Source organism: Drosophila eugracilis, unplaced genomic scaffold, assembly GCF_018153835.1.
Source record: "Drosophila eugracilis isolate 14026-0451.02 unplaced genomic scaffold, ASM1815383v1 contig_1858, whole genome shotgun sequence".
In the NCBI taxonomy this organism is placed as follows: domain Eukaryota; kingdom Metazoa; phylum Arthropoda; class Insecta; order Diptera; family Drosophilidae; genus Drosophila; species Drosophila eugracilis.
This window is the reverse complement of record NW_024572708.1, coordinates 463,013-480,891: the sequence shown is the minus strand read 5'-3', so window position 1 is coordinate 480,891 and position 17,879 is coordinate 463,013. Positions and strand designations below refer to the sequence as shown.

Below are 17,879 nucleotides of genomic sequence, written 5' to 3'. Positions count from 1 at the left end.
CTGTTCCCTGGCTATAAGAATCGCCAATTTTTAGGGGAGTGCGGAAAATAGGTTTTTTGTACCATAAATCGTTGTATTTTTTGCCAACTTTGAAGCTTTATAGTCTTTCCCTTGCCTATTGGTAGCCTTTGATAAATACATTGTTTTTGTATTTTTTTATATTATTAAATTATTATATTCCTCGTTTTTCTTTTACTTTTATTAATTTATTTAATTTCTTTCTTTTTTTACCGTATACGGTATTATTTTCATTCATATACAATGATTTAAAAGCTCTGAGAGCTTTGAGAAGAGGTGCAAACGAAGATCGTAGAAAGATCCGTTATCCTCTCTCAGAGTTTGTCTTTCGCTTTTCAAGTTGTCATTCTTAATGAGTCGCCCGCCCAAGCAGCATTCGCATATTATTTTCGCTGTTAAAAAGTGTTAAAAATATAAAAAATATAAACAATAATACATAAAAAGTGATCACAAGACTGTTTTTACATTGTGTTTAAAATATATATTGATTTAGTGGTGAATTTATCTATTTTTTTTCTGTGCCAAAAAGCAAAAGACGCTGCGCGGGACAAGTGTCAATGTATGCATGTGTGTGAGTCTGCAATTTGCAGTAATTTATTGATTTCACTATTAAAAAGTATTAAAAATACTCAAAACAATATATAAAAGTGATCGCGGTATAGTCTTATGTATTGTGTTCAATAAACATATTAATTTATTGGTGAATTAATATATTTTCTATGCCAAATTGCAAGTGACGCTCCTCCAGCCAAGTGTAAGTGTATGCATGTGTGCTCGCCTACGCATTACATTCATTCCATACAGTGTGTCGAAAAAGTTTTGTGACATTGAAATTTAACTTCATATTCTGTCTTCGCAAATAAGAATAAAAACTCCGTTAAAATTAATTTTTTTTTATTAAAAGTTATTATCTTTGAAAAGTGTCTATTGTATTATTGTAAAAATAAAAATGAAGCCATGCGAAGGAAGAAATTAAAATCCAAACTGAAGTTTACTTATGATGGACACTGTCTAATCTTCGCTTGCTTGTCGTTTTTGTTTTCGTTTCTATTTGCTTACCTCAAGAAGAGTGTTAATTTTATGTTGGCAATGCTTTTGCATAGTATTGCCGTTGAATATTCATTCATAATTATGAAGGTAAAAAAAAAACAGAAAAGGGAACGGGACTTGAAAATACGACGTTTGTTTTGATAAAGAAGGGAATATAGCGGAGCCCAATAAGAAGCTTGCATGCTGTGGAAAATTAAGGTAAGTACATCTAATAAATATTTTTAACATTGTTTTAATAGTAAATTTGGTTCTTCTTTAGGTGAAAATGGAAAAGGCGCACCGCTGTACAGGTTGATATATGGATGTGAAATATACACAAAGGAAATTCAAGTGGAAATGGAAATGCGATATGGAAAACTAAGGTAAGTGGCCTTTAATTATAAGTACATATATATAAGTCTTTCTATTGCTAGGTATTAAAAAAGAACACCTTCATAATAATATGTTAAGGGTTATCATTTCAAAAGCAAGGCCATATTTTTAAGTTTTCATTGCATTCCAACGATCAGTTGTTTCTGGTAATTTCCCAAGATTGTTTCCACTCCAATTTAAGTGTAGTACGACTCCTGACAGAGAACTCATAAACTTTTCCGACCAAAAACCAACAAGAACCACCAACAGGCACGCAATACACTGCTATAAGTTTCACGGTTAATGGCAACATATTGTCGCTGGCTCATCAAGCGTGAGAGAAGAAATAATAACGTTAAGGAAGACGATGAAAAACCGAGCTAAAGTACCGGGGGTTTTCCCGCCTTCGGCGACCACCTGCCAACGTTTTCTTCCGCCCACTCCAGCTTTAATTTTTGCTCGTAATTTTTTACACATTGCGGTCCCAGCTTAACGGTGCCTCTACCGTCTGTTCTCCGGCCTGCTCTACTGGGAGACATATCGATATGGCCGGGGGAAACCCACCCATTCAACCATCTACAACCACCCTCACCCGCGTTTCTTCTGTTTTTTTCATCTACGTCACGCACACGGCGATGAAACAAGTGCAGCGGCACAGGTGAGGAGGGTGAAATGGAAAGGGTACACTGCGAGAAAGAAAGTTACTGAAATTTAATAGGTAAAGGTATAGATAATATATAGCACACTTGATTCCTTCCAAAGAAGAGTTTAAAATATATAAGGAAGTATATATTATAAAGGATATGTTTAACCTTAGATAAAGCGTGTTAGCTTTTTTATTAGTGCTCAGGGAAAGTGGCAATCACACGCTGCGTCACAAGTCTGTGCAATAAAAACAACAACAAAAAGCACAACGACACGCTGCACACACACACACACACATAGAGTGAGTAAAATACACACACAAGGACACGGGGGATTCCACGTACGCCCATGGGGTTGGGAGTGGAGTGGTAATAGAAATTACATACAAAGTAGCAAAAACACAAGGGGAGTCGGGGGTTGCACAGGTTTCACATCACCTCACCTCCCCTGCTTTTTTTTTTATATTCAGCCTGCACTTCCCTTCACCTTCTCCGCTCTCCTTCTTTTTGGCGGTGCGACATTAATATGTAGATGCATTAAGTACATTATCCGGGGTTACAACCTCCGGGATAACAGCGAGAGCAACGAAAACCGGAGAAGCGTACGCAGCCAGCATCCAGAATTTACTGGTATGGCATCGAGGTATGGGAAACAATGGCACAGTGGTTGAAAGTTGTTAATTTGGGATTAAGTTTGTATAAAATGTTGCTTTTTCTATTGGCATTTGTTCTTAAATATGTTTTCTAACATTTTATTATTAAAAAACGTAATAGCGAAGAAGTTTTTGTAAATCAAACTTGAAACTACAGAAGAAAAATGTACAAAATGTCGAATTTAAATAGTATTTATTCATTATTTTAATATTCGCCTTGCCTTTTATTTAAAATATATTAATTTATTACCTTAAAAAATGTTTAAAATTAATTCAGAATTAAAGGAAAATCGAGTAAAGTGTTAAAAATTTATTGACTTAAGAAATCAGCTTATTTTAGCAGCCAAAAACTCCCCACTAAATCCCATTTAAGCCCACTGAACCCGCAACTTCAGCCCACTGTGCCCAGGGGCGTTTGCTTAAAGGCATGACCAGGGTCACAGGGGGAAGGCAAGGGAAATATTATGATTTATTTTTATTATAGCGGGTAAAGTGGTCTTTACAAGCATCAAACAGGGCCACGCCAATCGCCCACAGACGCGCCGAGTAAAAAGGCAGTTAGTTGGTTTAGCCGAAAAAAGGGGAGGACTCAAGGAGCAGAGAGGGGGGTGTGGTGTGCAGGAGTAGGAAGGACATCCAGGAGTACTACCATAAGTGGGCGGGGGGTGGTACAAGTTGTTAAATGGACGGGTGGATTTGCACTTGCCGTGCTGACTGTTATCTTCATTTTTGCTTTCAGTTATATTGCCTGGGAATTCCTGTGGGAGATGCCCGGGCACGGGATCAGGGATCAGGGACAAGGGACTCGGATATACGGATACGACTACCCCCCCCATTCCCATCTCACCATTCCGATTGCTCGACGGCTAAAACAAATTGTGTGCCGGGCACGGGCATAAAAACAAGCGGATCAAACAGCCGAGCAGGTGGAATGGTAGCATCATGGTGGTTGCGGATCTAGATGGGTGGGTGGGCATGGTTTAGTTTGAGTTTGGCCCCCCCTGGTTGTTTTGTTCCCGGGAACAGGAGCCGCAAATCGAAAAAGAGTGTTCCCCGGATTTCCTTCTCTCGTTGTTTTGACCGTAGCAAGGTTCATTGAAATTGCATTAATGTTCCGTTTGGCTGATAGATAACCCCGCCACCCCGCCACACCGGAACCCCTTGGTATATCAAAAAAAAAAAAAAAAACAAACCTTCCAACCTGCCACCACCCCCTCGATATTCCTATTGTATTGTGTAATGGAAATCTGCGTGTATAATCCGCCCCTGATAAGATGGGCGGGATAAACTAGTTATGGCCATTAATACGATCAATTTGATGCTCACTTCGGTGTAAGCAAATAACAGTCTTATTGAAAGACGGCAAAAAGAAAACATATTTGGCGAGACCATCCCTCGTCACAGTTGTAACTGATAATTTGTAAAGTTATATATGTATATATATATCCTTGGATCCTAAGGGGGTTGGAAGTGCGGGGATTGTGGGTCAAGTGATGCGTTGATGTGCATTTTAAGCAGGTTAACCTGTTAACTGTCACAACCCTTTTTTTTTTTGGCTGGCCTTAAAAAAAGTGAGAGGGGTCGGGGGTTCAACTTAGTTAGATCCGATTTAGCAAGGTGCGTGTAAGTGTGGACAGATGCTGGGAATAACTTATGGGGTTTATAGACTAGGAAAGATGGTTATATTGAATATTGGAAGAATATTTGACCAAGGAGATTGCTAAGTAATATGGCTTTCGGGGAGAAACTATGATTAAGCTAGTTTAAATATCAGAAATATTATTAAAGTTGAGAGCCTAAGGAAATCTTCTTGAGAAGTATTATAGTGTTAAATCCGAAAATTTTGATAAAAACTTAAAAGTTTACATAAAAAGCTTAGTTTTTAAAAAGAAATGCATGACTGCCTGTATGAGTAACCTTTTCTAATATCAATATTATTGAAAGATCTTCAGGAAAAATATAAATTTCAATGAGAAGTTTTAAGTCTTTAAAATAAGAATGTTTTTCCAGCCTATACCTTACTACGTTTTCTATATTAATATAATACTTAATAAGATGAGTTTATGAACATTCAAAGAATACTTTCAGACCTTGTTTTAAGGTAACTTAACTGAACTTTAGTTCTTGGCAAGTTTTTGTAACCTAAAACGTTTATCTCTCAGATGTCAGTGGGAATTTAATTTGGATTGTTTTGAACTCTGTGCGCTTTTTAAGTTGTTTTCCATTTTCCGTTTTCCATTTACCAATGGAACCCTAAACCGATTGTAATCTGCAATTTGGCCAATCAGTCGATTAGGGCTAAAAGCTGTTTCTTTCGAAGTGGGCCATTAAAAATTGATGGAGGAACTGCAAGGGAGAAAGTGCAATTTGCAGTCGAAGTTCTAATGCGTTGTCGTTGCGTGTAATTTTGTGGAACTATTAACTGCGGAGAAGGACGAGGATGAAGGCGAAGACGCCGCTATGCCACCTGACGTATGAGCAGTGCTCGTGTCCTTTATCTTTTTCTTTTTTTTTTGTTTCTTATTTTTCCAGGTTTTTCTTTTTCTTCTTCTATTACTACTAAACTCCCACCCACAAAATGTGTGCGCCTGTGTTCCGTGTCTTCAATTGTCTTGGCCATAAAAAAGACGAACACATACAGGGCCTAAATAATTGATGAAGAAAAGGAAAACTAAATAAATAAATAAAGAAACGGGAAAAAGTGGAGGGGAGAAAGTGGAGGCTTTGGTGGGTCGGTAAATTGTCACATTGGATGACACAAAGCTTTCTGCACAGCGCAAATAATAAAATAAATGAATGAAAAAAACATGCTATCGATGGCTAACAAACAAACAGACAGATAGACATTGAACTTTCACCTAAGCAAAAACAACAACAACAACAGCTATAGCATAGTCGTAGCCACTAAATAAAGTTAATGCATTAATAATCATAATTTCTTGTATATTTGATGAGCTACGGTTTTTGTGGCACTCACTGTGTGTTGGTCAACATTAAATATGGTTACACATTTAATTAAGTCAATCAAGTTGGGCGATAAATGGCAATGTAATCGATAACCAGACATTTCCCTTTGATGGCCAGACGATAAACAATCCAATAATCGATAATTGGACAATTTTCAACATTCTCGTCAAAGTCTGTTGTTTGTCTAATGCGGTTTATTTTTTCTATTGCCTTTTCAGCTACGAAAAAGGTAAAGTAAAGTAAAGTAAAATAAAATTAGAAGAAAAACTAGAGTTCAATGTACGCTGCTTAAGTATGGAAAATTGCGTGAACTTTGCCTTCTGTTTGATTTTGCATTATGACTTAAGGAGGAAAATGACAGTTAAGCTTGTAATTGCTACTAAATGGCGGTAATTATTACATTTTTAATGGTAGTTAAGTAGGAAAGCTAGTTTTCTTTATAATTTATAATTAGCTGAGAGCGCTCAATAAGCGATTTTTAATTTATGGTTTTGTGGGGTTAAAGAGGAAAGGGAAAGAAATGCTTTTAAATCTGTTAATAATGTGCAGGAATGTTGGTGAAGTTAACTATTTTTATAGAACTTAGAAACTTTTAGAAACACTTTTAAGTTACACCTTAGGACTTGAATTTATCTTAAATATGATCTATTTTTCAAAGTAGAAATGCTAAATATTTCAAATAGGTAACCAATTTTTGCTGTTTTTTAGCTAAAAGAAAGAACTTCCTTAAACTTGCCATGTAACTAATACATTTTTCTTTTTATACTTCCAGATCAGTTAAAATTTCGTTACCAATCATGGAAATCACCACGAATTTCATCAGCAACACCCCAACTAAAATTGGTTGTAAGCTTTGTGGATACCCCGAAGGTCCACCCTATAAGCAGCCACCCTAGTTAGCGGTAAGTTGTTTTTAATGTGCACAAAAGACAAATATTTGCTGTTGTCGCCTGTCGCCGCTGGGCCGCAAATAGTTAAAGGAAGCGGAAAAGGAAGAGGAAAAGGACGTGAACAAGGAAATGGAAAATGAAGTTTGGCTTGCGTGTGGAGTGGCAATGGTGAGTTAACGATATTTACAAAACAATATGCCGACCGCAGGAAAAATCAAACAGGTGCACTAAATGAATTTCAATATGATAAACCACTTGTGGTTGAATTTCAGGAACTGGCCAAAGCCACCCATAGTCGAGCCCTCTGTGTATCCCTTTTGGTCCTTTTTTGAGGGGGGAGGATACTTTGGTGCGTGCTTGGCTTGGAAGGCGTTTCATTTCGAGGGAAATTGAGCCATATGTTGCGAATACTAATGGACAGGATATGCCCTGGCCGCTGCGCCCCCTGAAAATCACCGGAAATATGTAAGTGTAATTTAAATTGAATTAAGTGAACGAGGGTTGCGGGGTTGTTGTATCAGAAAGAGAGGATAGAAGATATATATATAGAATAACCAGATCGGAACATTAGTTACGGGGGGGGACCTCCGATCTCGGAAATCTGTGATAAACGCCTGCAAAGTGGCCAGCCAGGCAGCCAGGCAGCTCATCCCGGAAAACTCATTTGGCACAGTTGGGATGAAATTGATAATGGATAATATTTGCCGCTGCCGTAATTGTTACAAATGTTCTGACAACCTGAAAACAAACCCCTTGGAAAGAAACACCATTCTCCCCCTTTTCCCAAAGCTGAGCTGTGAATTTTATGATGGATATGATTATTTTAATTAGCATTATATTTACTCTTGTTTACCCCTTTGGTTGCCGCCCCGTTCGTTGTTTTTACTGCGATTGCCTCTCCACATAATTGGCTTTTCATATGCTAGCAAAACCCGAAAACCAGTTGGATTTCTGGTGGGGGATGCTTCTGGTTGGCTCGTAAATTAGTTTAATTTAATGAGTTTTGTTATGTTGTTGTAGCCATTGTTGTTGTTGCAGTGGCACAGCGCTGGGGGCCTTCTGTCTTCTGGCATAACGATTATGACACATGTTACCAGACTTTCTGACAGCCCAACCAGCTCCATCTCCAAAAGTTTCTCGACAGGCGAAAGGGTAGGGAAGGGTTTTTTGTGGTTTTGTGGTTTGAGTTTTGAGTTTTGAGTTTTGGGTTTGAGAGGGAATAAATCCAGGTGGCACTACGTTAACGAGCTGCCCCAAAATGCGGCACTATTAGCAGAAGTTCATAAACTCAGGCTGACAGAATTTTATAGCTAGAAAATTACTGGTTATTTGTTATATTTTTGAATTCCCGAAAATGTAACTTTGCATCAAAGAAGTTTATAAGAAATCAAAAGAAGTTACCCTCGAAATCAAATTCAGGCTTAGTTTCAGTCGAACTTAGCATTTCTAACCCGGATCCCAATCGGTTTTTTTTTTGTAAAAATCACAAAACAAAATCTAAAAATTTGTTTCATAAAAATTAACCTAAACGATTTTCGTCGTTGAGCAGCAAAATTCATTGTTTTTTTTTTTTGGCAAACAAAGAAGAATACAATCTAATAAAGTTCAGAAGGTCCGTAAGTGTTATTCTTGATCTGAAAGAGGGAAAAATGTTCTGTGAAGAAGTAGCCATGGAACTGCTAAACCCAGAGGTCAACTATAAGCCAGAAGTTAAAATAAGAACGCAGCCGAAGCCAAAATGGAAAGCTGAGTTGGTGATCAGCGATAAGCGAAAGGGAACATCGGCGGTTGATCCTTATGCAGAGGTTAAGGGTAAGCCGAATCAACAGCAGGTCATAACAGAAGTAAAGATTAAACCCGAGGTACTTCCCAAAGCAGAGCATATTCGACAGCCTAACCGCATGGTGAAACCGCAAACTAAAGAAGTTATGCCCGAAGATAAGGCGAAGGTTGAACCGCAACCGAAATACAAGCTTTTTTTAGTAACCAATCCGAAAGTTATGCTGGATGCCAGCACAAAGGTTGTAGATCAGACACCTAAAACTAGAATGCCTAATCAGGAAACTAAACTAAAGCAAGAAAGTAATCAAGAGACGGAAGTAATCTTAGCATTGCCGTTTAGATTCAAGGCTGCGGTACGGACTGTACGAGAGGCTAAAGAGATCATCAGAGAGGCAAAGTCTAAAGATATACCAGTAGTTGTGAGGGAGGTAAAGGTAGTTAACAATCTTAAGTCAGGGATTAAGATTGAATCAGAAGGTGAGCCTGTATCTAGGCTTCAGCATGAACCAGAAGTTATAAAGCTAAGAAAACCAGATGGGAATATATTAAAGTCTAAGGAGCACGTTGTTATCTCTCAACCGGAACAGAAGAGTAAATTAGAAGATAAACTATACCTAGAATCTAAGTCTATCTTTCAGTCTCTTGGCAAATCAGTGGATGAACAGAAGTCACAGTACAAGACAAAGTTTATAAGGCAGACTGAGGTTGATAACCCCAAGAAAGAGACTAAGATTGAAACAGAAGGTAAACCAAATCTAAAGATGATAAGTATACCCCAGAATATTCCACGTACTAAGGAGGCAGTAATCTCTTATCTCAGGAATAAATCTCAATTTGTAGCGGAACCCAATCTGGAAACTATGTCTATATCGCCGACTTCAGGCAAATCAGGGAAAGATCATAAGCTGAAGGATGTAATTAAGGCAGGGGGCGATGTAAAGGCTGAACTTTATGTTAATAGAAGTTATCCAGAAACTATGTCAGAGTTTAAAAGGCACACTGATAAGGCTGATATACCTAAGCCAGAGACTAAGACTGATTTAAAAGATAAATCAAATCTTCAGATCATATCTGAATTCAAAGATATACTAGAAGTTATATTGCAAAGCCAACAAGAGGTCAGACTACATACTAAAGAGTCTGTCATCTGTAAGCCTGAGAAGAAACCTAAACTAGTAACTGAACTAAATCTGCAAACTTTGACCCTGTTACCAATCTCTATAATGCCACGGGAGAAAATCTGTGTAGAGGTTGCGGTACAAACCGATAGTGATTACGCTTTTTCCAATGCAGATGTTATATCAGAAGTTAAGAGGCAAACCAATGAGGCTAACTTAAGAAGTGAGTGGATATTAGAAGATATAGAAGAAGGATTATGGCAAGAATATAAAGATAAAGCCAAGATCAAGTCTATATTCCAGCCATCTTTCCATTTAATAGATGAAATTCAAGCCAAGGATAAATTCAACTCAGATGTCACGAAGAAGGGGTATTCCTATGAAGACTTAGTTAAGCAGCAGCATAAAGAGGTTGTGATGTCTAAATTAGACAATAAATCCAAACTCAAAGCTAAGCTAAGTGCAGAGATGCTGTCAATAAACCAGAAAGTAACCAAGGCATTTGAGGAGTTTAAGTTCCTGAATGAAAGTACCCATTTTTATGACTATAAACTTCAGTTAGGAGGAATGTCAGAAGTTATAAGGCCAACATATGGGACTAAATCAAAGCCCAGAGCTGTCGAAGAGGTGATTTTTAGAACCAAGACTATATCGGAATTTATATCGCTAAGCAGATCTGATTTTACTAGGTCTTCTAGGGAGTTTATTCCTGAGCAATATAGAGAAGCTGAAAGCAAACCCATAATGCCGGTTATACAGAAGCCAATGCTACGTAAATCGAAGAACTTTTGTGAGAAAAAACGGAAGACTCAAGACGTAAGGGACGATTTGTATAATAATAAACATAAATCTAAAGATATAGGACAGACTTATATCTCCAAATCCAATGCTAGCTCTAGCAAAGATCTGATATTTAACCACAATAATAAACCAGATGGTATGCCACAAAGCAAATCTGAAGTTAAAAAGCAAACTAAACAGCCCGATGACACCTCACCTGTAGATGAAGAGCTCAAACGTAAAGCAATGTCCGTAAAATTCTCAGATTTGGTTGCTAAATACTCAAAGCCACGGGAGCCCAAGAAAAAACTTCCCATCCATGATTATCCAACCTACTTTGCTAGCGGGAACAAAACAAGGACAACTGATGAAATGATAGAGGATTGGGAACGTTATAAGATTGTACGTCAGGCAAACAGGGAAGATGATGAGAGATTCCTTCGCGAATGCCAGGATTACAAGAACGATATGAGAATTGTGAATGAGAAGCTACGACAGATGAGCGAACTGCTCGATAAGAGTCTATCCCACGATTAAAAATACATTTGTTTCGGTGGGTCTTCGGTTGGAGGGACTTCGGAAGACCAGATGTTCAGCACCAGGTCATTCCCACATAGTCCAGTTTTTGGGGTCTCAATATTTGATGTGAGACCATGGAGGACTGATGGCTGGGTGCTGGTCAGTTGCCAAACTTCTTTGCGGTTAAAACGCAATGTGTTAAGTCTCCCATCGGAAGGGTTATGACCTGGTTTGATTGGGAAATATGATCGATATTTGGTTTTTAAAAGGATAAGACTTGGTTCTTGTGAAGAAAGGAAAAGAATGAGGAAATACTCTGCACTGCAAGGCAATTTTGATAATATATTTTTATATATTCTTCATAATAAAAAGAACACTAAAGAAAAAGCTATATTTTTAGAGTAAAATATTATGCTTTTCGTTTGATATTATTTGGGATTAGTAAAGAAAGATTTATAGTAACCCTTCCTTAAGCTCTGTTAGCTCTTCTCCTCCAATCACTTAACTTTTCCCATTGTTATTTGAGACTTTTCCAAACTCAATATATCTTTCTCTGATTTCTTGTCTTTATTAATAAGCCTCGATTATATGGAGAACCCTCTGCCCGGAAAAGCCAATTTGTTAACAATCGAATCGCGCAGATCGTGTGTGTGTGTGTGTGTGTGTGTGCGGGAATGGTACTTAGATAGACATCCAGCGGAAGGGGGGGGCTATGATTGAGGGGTGTAGAGTGTGGGTGATTGATAGAGTTGGCACTGCCAGTGGGCACCACAAGCAGTAACAGCAGTACCAGGACTGGCACCTGAGACCGAAATCGAAACTCTCGAGTGGGCCGAGTGTGTTTGCCGAAAATTAAGGACAGCACGCGCTGGCAATTGGGAATGGTTATGGGTTATGGGTTATGTGCGCTATGTGCCATGTGGCATGTGGCATGTGCCTTGCGCCTTGTGCCTGCTCAGTGCCCTGAAGAAGGGCAGGGGGGGGGGCGGGGGGAGTAACACATTATTTTGCCTACGCAATATATTGAGAAGGCTAGCGGGCGGCGGGCGGAGGTCACCAACAACCACATCAACCACCACATCGCGGACGGGGCGCACTTTCGTCATGCTCGATTGTGCCGAAAACAAGTGGCAACTGCAAACGGCAAACAGTGGCAGCAACATGAGTACCTTAGCCGACACCAGCTAAAGTAAAATAAGAACTACAACTAGCTGGAAAATGTATATTTATATATATATAGAGAGAGGAAAACAGGTTGCTTGTGTAATTTGATTACAATCAACTTCTAATAGAGCAGCAAAGCAACCACCCTTACAACCAGTTCTAGCCTAACCTAACCCCCTTTATTTTTTTTTTTGGAAAGGGGCTTCGATTGGAACGCCCAGTTTGAGCTGAAGTACAATACAATTAACGACACGAATCATGATGTGCTTACCTGGCAAACGACCGTCACGTGGCACGTTCCCAGAAGGCTTACACGTCACAATTTTAATTTTATTAAAGAAACATTTCAAATTAACCGCACACTCACATATATCTATATATATACTCGATTATATATATATATATATATATCTATAGGTAGACATGCGTGTGACCATCGAGAACGGAAATTGGAGTTCTTGGTTGTCCCAATGCGACAGTTCCGTTTCCCTTTTCCCGCATTTAATGTCCCTCTTCATCAGGGAGTGACTTTCATAATTTGCAGCATTCTAGAGTTTATGGCTAATACCCCATATCCGACCAATACACAGATACATACATATATATAACCACAAAAGGGGCGGTGCTCTGATGGAGTTCAATCAACCGTTGGACTTCAACTTCCGGACATAGATGGCTCTATAGCAGCTTTGGTTTGTGGTTTAATAGATTGTTTTGGATGTCCGAAAAAGGAGTTGAAATCATATAAGGGGGGGGTTCTTAAAACAAAGGTTTTGGGTTGGAAATAGTCTATAAAGTTAGTTAGTTAGGGTTATATATTCTGACTCTTAGGTTATAGTAGCCATTAATCATACAAAACTTAAGCCTTTTGGTCTTTAAGACTTAGTCAAGTTAAGAATTTAACATTTTAAGATGTAACCAAAGGTCTTAAAAGGTTATAAAAGCTTCATCCTTAAAGATAACTATATAGTAACTACAATAAACTACAGTAAAACCCCCCCGCAAATAGACGGAATCCTTAAGCTCAGACTCACCTGCAATGGACGTTGCGGGGGCCCACTCATGGAGTGATGATGGTACATGACATCGTGCTTGATTTGGGAGGGCATTTGGCTATGTACATGCTGGGCTTGATGCTTCTGGATGTCGACGGCGGCCAAGGCCTCCGCTCTGCTGAGTATGCCATCGTTGATGCCCGCGAAGATATCACCCTGCAGCGGAGAGAAGATCAAAGATCGAGATAGGTTCAGTATCAAAAGGAAATATATTTAGAAAGTTGAAAGGAATATGGAGTATGGAGTTATATGGGATGCAGGGATATATACCACAGGCAAGAACACAATCGAAACAATAGGGAGTATATATATAAAATATATATATATGTAGATATATAGAATATATATAGAGAACCAAATCACCCAAATCCAATTCGAAATTTTTTCGTTTAAACAAAGGCAAAGTTCGATGTCAGCTACACGTTGGGCATACATATAGATATACTATAGGGATATATATATATATATATATAGGTCGTCGTCAGCGTTGGCAAGAGAGATCAAATATCGAATATCGAATATTGAATATCAAATATCGAATATTGAATATCAAATATCGAATATGTGTGTCAAAAATGAATTTCAGAAAAGGAAAATCAAGTCAAGTCAAGGCAATTATGGTTAACTGATGTTGTTGTTGTTGTTTTTGTTATTATTGTTGGTTGTTGTAGTGTTGTTGTTTGTTGTTGTTGTTAAAATTAACTTACATTCTGACGTGCTGACCACGAATTGCATAATAGGGAAGCATCTTCTAACAAACGACTCTGAAAAGACGGAACAAACATCGATAGTATGTGTATAGATTGATGTGCCACTGCAGCAGTTTTTTTTAATTTATTTTTTATATATTTTTTTTTTATATAGAGATAGTGAAAAATCAAGAGAAGAAACCTGAAGTTAACCTTAAAGCCTTTAACCAGCTCGCTTCGTATTGATTTCTTCTTTGAGGGGCACCCCACTAGCTGCTTTTTAAATAAATAATATCAAAAGTTTTTCGGTTCCCATGCCCGCGTTGGTTCATCTTCATGTCGTCGCCGTCCTCGTCGTCGTCGTCGTCTTTATTATTCCAGTCTTATCGATTTTATATTTTATATATATATCTTGATATATATATATATATATATATATATACTCCTTGTGTACACGAAACTCGCACGAATTTTTCAGTTAATCAATTATTTAGATGCGCACAAAACTTCAAAACGCCGCACGACGAAAACGAAAGACCAAAATGTAGGGGGTTAAGTGTGAATGAGACGGAGCCCACATGGCCAGAAGGAACAGGCCACATGGCTCACGTTTGGCGGCCCATTTTCAGGCGAAAGGCGTAATTCGAAGGCTTAGCAGGTGCACTGTGGAAAAAGTGGGGGAAGATGTCTTAGATTGGTTTTTCTTATAGAAAGACTTGGGAGAAACCATAGGAATATTATAAAATGACTTCAGGGATAGAAACTTCCTGAAAACTTGGCAAATCTTCTTAGCAAACCTTGTTTAAAAAATCATTAATATTCAATAATTTATAAAAAAATGTTTACGCATTTTATTGTAAAACTTTAAGGATTTTTTAACCAAAATATATTCTGTAATTTTTTAAAGAGAAGAATAAGCTGATCAGCTAGCTGTCTTTAAACCCTTGCTTTTAATATATAATACCTGAAATCCTTGCCTTATAATCTTATTCCTGTGTATAGCTATATCCTTCTTGCCAGGCATTTCCCTTACTCGTTAGAATTCTGTCTCATTTTGGCCCAAACGAAGACCGCAATAACCGGGCAGCTTCGGAGGCGGCAGTGGCGGCGGCCATTGTAGAAATCAAAATGTTGTGCATTCTTAATGACGTCTTGGCCCATTCGAGCAGTCGACCATGGCCGACCCCTGATTGTCGCTTAAACTTGGTCGAAAGGGGCATTCTTGACAGGGGGCGTGGCATGTAGGCAGTGGGTGGCTAGGTGGTTGGGTGTGCAAATAATCTGACAGCGACAGTTTGTTTGCACTTGCAGCAAGCCAGTGAGCGGGCGGTTGAAAAGGGGGTCGTGTTACCTTTGCGACAGTTGCCTTAATGGCCACGTTTATGCGTGCTCCCATTACGGGATGCCAAGGAAATGACAGAGTTCGGGTAAGAGATATAAGGATTATACGGGGAATGCGAAAAATAAAACGAGGAATGTGTTTGGTCTAATGAAAAGTGCACAGTTTGGTGGTAGAGAGTTGGAAATATTCAATTAAAAACTTTAAAAAAGAAGTTAAATGCCTCAAATAAGTTTTTTAACAAGATATTATTTACTTAAAAACCAATTATCTGTTTAAAAATCGTGTTCATTTCAATTTTCCATTAACTTTTCTAAGAAAAGTTAACCATTACCATAAAATCAGTGCCCTTGCCCCCCCATAAAACCCCCTAAAAAATTCAATCCTTTCCATTCCCTTCCCTTATATAACACCCTTTAGAATCAAGGATAACCGACCTGGCTAAAATCTCTCCTGACCAGCATTCGCAACAGTTTGTTGGCCAATAAATTTTCCACCGCAACGCAACAGCAGCAGTAAATTAATTTATGAATTAATATGCGCAGTCATTCATCAAATTATGCAGCGCCATCTAGCTCTCGCTCTTGCTCTCTCTTTCTAGCCACGACCTAGGCCAGGTTCCTCCATAAGCCATAGCCATAGTCATAGTCATAAGGTGGAAAAGGGAGAGAAAGGTGAGATGCTGGCCAGGACTGTGTCTTGACCTGCTCGCACACACAGACACACACACTCATACACACTCATACACACAGAGAGAGTCATAGGGGGTTCCCATTGCAGGCTGACACTTGCACATAAATTCTTTATTAGTGTGAAAAATTAATCAAGTGAACTGTTATTTTTTTCCTTCTCGTCCTTCTCGTCCCTTACGTCCTTCTCTTTCTGTCTCGCAGTCTGTTTGTTTGTGTCATTTTTCGCCTCCACGTGTGTTGCTCTTATGTGTGTGTATGTGTGTGTGTGTGTGTTTTCTGTATGTATGTGTGCCTTGTATAAATAATTTGATTTTCTTCTTTTTTTTTTTTTGTTTGTTGTTGTTGATTTTTGTGGGAATTTAATATTTATGATGTGTGTAAATAGATACGCATTGCTGAATGCTTAATTTTATCGATTTATCGCTGGAAAGCGAATCAAAAAACCGGAATTCTAGAGCAATTAAATTCGAAGGAAGAAATGACTTTAAAGGGCTGAAGGATAACATTAAAGTTTGAGAGCTATTGGAAGGAAGTTTAGAGAAAGTTTGTTTTATTTTGATTTTTATTTATATATAAGAAAGTAAGCCATGTTAATGCTTAAATTGGTAAACTTAATGCCTTGTTTTGCTTTTTTTTATTATATAAAATTAACTTTTTTCAGGAGTTAATGACAGATCTGTTATAGGAACTATCAAAAGTAATATTTAAACGTTTTCATTTGTCATAAAACAGCTAACTTTTCAGCCTTCTAGACTACCATTTTCTTTGACTTATTCAAGTACTTTTTAGATATATCCTCTATCAATATCTATAAATCCCTTTGATCTGCCAAATAGCTTTCCCCATCTACTTAATCTCTCATTGAACTGAAATTGAGCTCTGCTAATCCAGCGTTTCAACTTTTACCATTCAGCAAATGGCATATCCTGCCCTGCTTTTCCTTTTTTCCTTTTCTTTTCTTTTCTTTCTTTTTTATATATATTTTTTTTATTTTGCCAATAATTTGTCAATTGTTTTCCCGCTGGTTTCGTTTTAATGTCGCGGCCATTAAATGCAGTTTATGAATATTTAAATCAAATTAACGCCGCCGCCGCCGCTGTCCATTTAACGCGGCAGGCAAACAATTCAAGTTAAATGACAACAACTGCCCAAGCCCCCCTCTCAGTTTTTTAACAAACAAAAAAAAAATAATAAAGAAGAGAGAAAAAGACAACCAACCAACCAACCGCCCCTGGAAATCATACACTTCTACGGGTTTTTTGGTTTTTGGTTTTGGTACGCCTTCCCTGGTCCAGGGGATCGACGACAAATTTCCATTTAATGGACTGCAAGGCGTTAAGTGTTTTTGTAACCAGCCAAAAAGTGCCAACCCACTCTCTCTCTTTTCCCTTCGAAGTTTTTCCCTCCCCGAGCTGCTTAATGCCCAGCCAAGGGTAGCATATAAATCCTATAAATCCGGCGCTTTGATCATTCAACTTGGTCCGCAGCCTTGCTAGCTGGATGAGATAGCAGCTTCCAAAAAAAAAAAAGCCGAAAAGTGGCTAACGGCCAGCAGCTGAAGGGGAATAAATCCGATAAGCAAATGTAGTTGTTGGCTCTTAAAGAAGGAAATCACTTCAAGTGATTTTCCCTCTTCTTTTTTTTTTTACTTCTTGGCCTTTTTTTTGTTCTTTTTTTTTGGTTTAAAGTGCTTCTGTGTCGGATTAATTTGAAGGACTCTGTTGGTAGTGGGGTGGGGTAAGGTGGTTGGAAAATGAGAGGTGGTGGGAAAAAAAGGTGTGTTTCCCCCGTCTCGTGCTTTCAATTCACCTGTTTTGCAGGCAATCAAGTTTTCGCTTCCGCGAGAGGTTTTCTACTAATTTTCCAGGCTCTTTTTCCTCATTTCTTTATGCAGATTTTATGGCCTAGCAAAGGGTATTTTATAACTTTTATTTTTCATAATTTTCTTTATAAATTGCCTGGTTAGTTGATTTTTTTTTTTTAATAAATTTAATTGGAATTTAAGGAAGAAATTTTTAAAAGTTTTTTTTTACTGTGAGAGTTTTTATTTTTAGGGCAGTTTAAGTGGGTTTTTGTGTTTGTTTTTGGGTTTTACTTTATTAAGTTTTTTAAATTTATTTTAATTATTATTATTTATAATATTATTATTTTAATTATTATTATTAATT

The 17,879-nt window shown here is 38.0% G+C and overlaps 2 protein-coding genes across 8 annotated transcripts in view; one reads left to right on the top strand and one right to left on the bottom strand.

The window, feature by feature from the left end:
- Positions 1 to 17,879, bottom strand: part of LOC108110041 (inhibitory POU protein) — a 32,978-nt gene that overhangs the window by 10,427 nt on the left and 4,672 nt on the right. For 4 of the 6 annotated variants that reach the window (XM_017218900.2, XM_017218901.2, XM_017218902.2 and 1 more), the window contains 2 exons: positions 13,699 to 13,755; positions 12,971 to 13,147 (listed from right to left, as the gene is read on the bottom strand). In XM_017218900.2, coding sequence (XP_017074389.1) covers positions 12,971 to 13,147; positions 13,699 to 13,755 — 234 coding nt within the window. The remainder of the gene's footprint in view (positions 1 to 12,970; positions 13,148 to 13,698; positions 13,756 to 17,879) is intronic. The other 2 variants (XM_017218904.2, XM_017218906.2) reach the window with 1 other exon arrangement.
- LOC108110040 lies at positions 8,056 to 11,163 on the top strand. 2 transcript variants are annotated; one of them, XM_017218898.2, is made up of 2 exons: positions 8,056 to 8,385; positions 8,452 to 11,163. In XM_017218898.2, exons 1-2 carry the CDS (start codon positions 8,223 to 8,225, stop codon positions 10,788 to 10,790), a joined length of 2,502 nt encoding a protein of 833 aa, XP_017074387.1. In that variant the 5' UTR covers positions 8,056 to 8,222; the 3' UTR covers positions 10,791 to 11,163. The 2 variants fall into 2 exon arrangements, with proteins under 2 accessions (XP_017074387.1, XP_017074388.1); XM_017218899.2 differs by having other exon boundaries at positions 8,056 to 10,100; positions 10,163 to 10,219.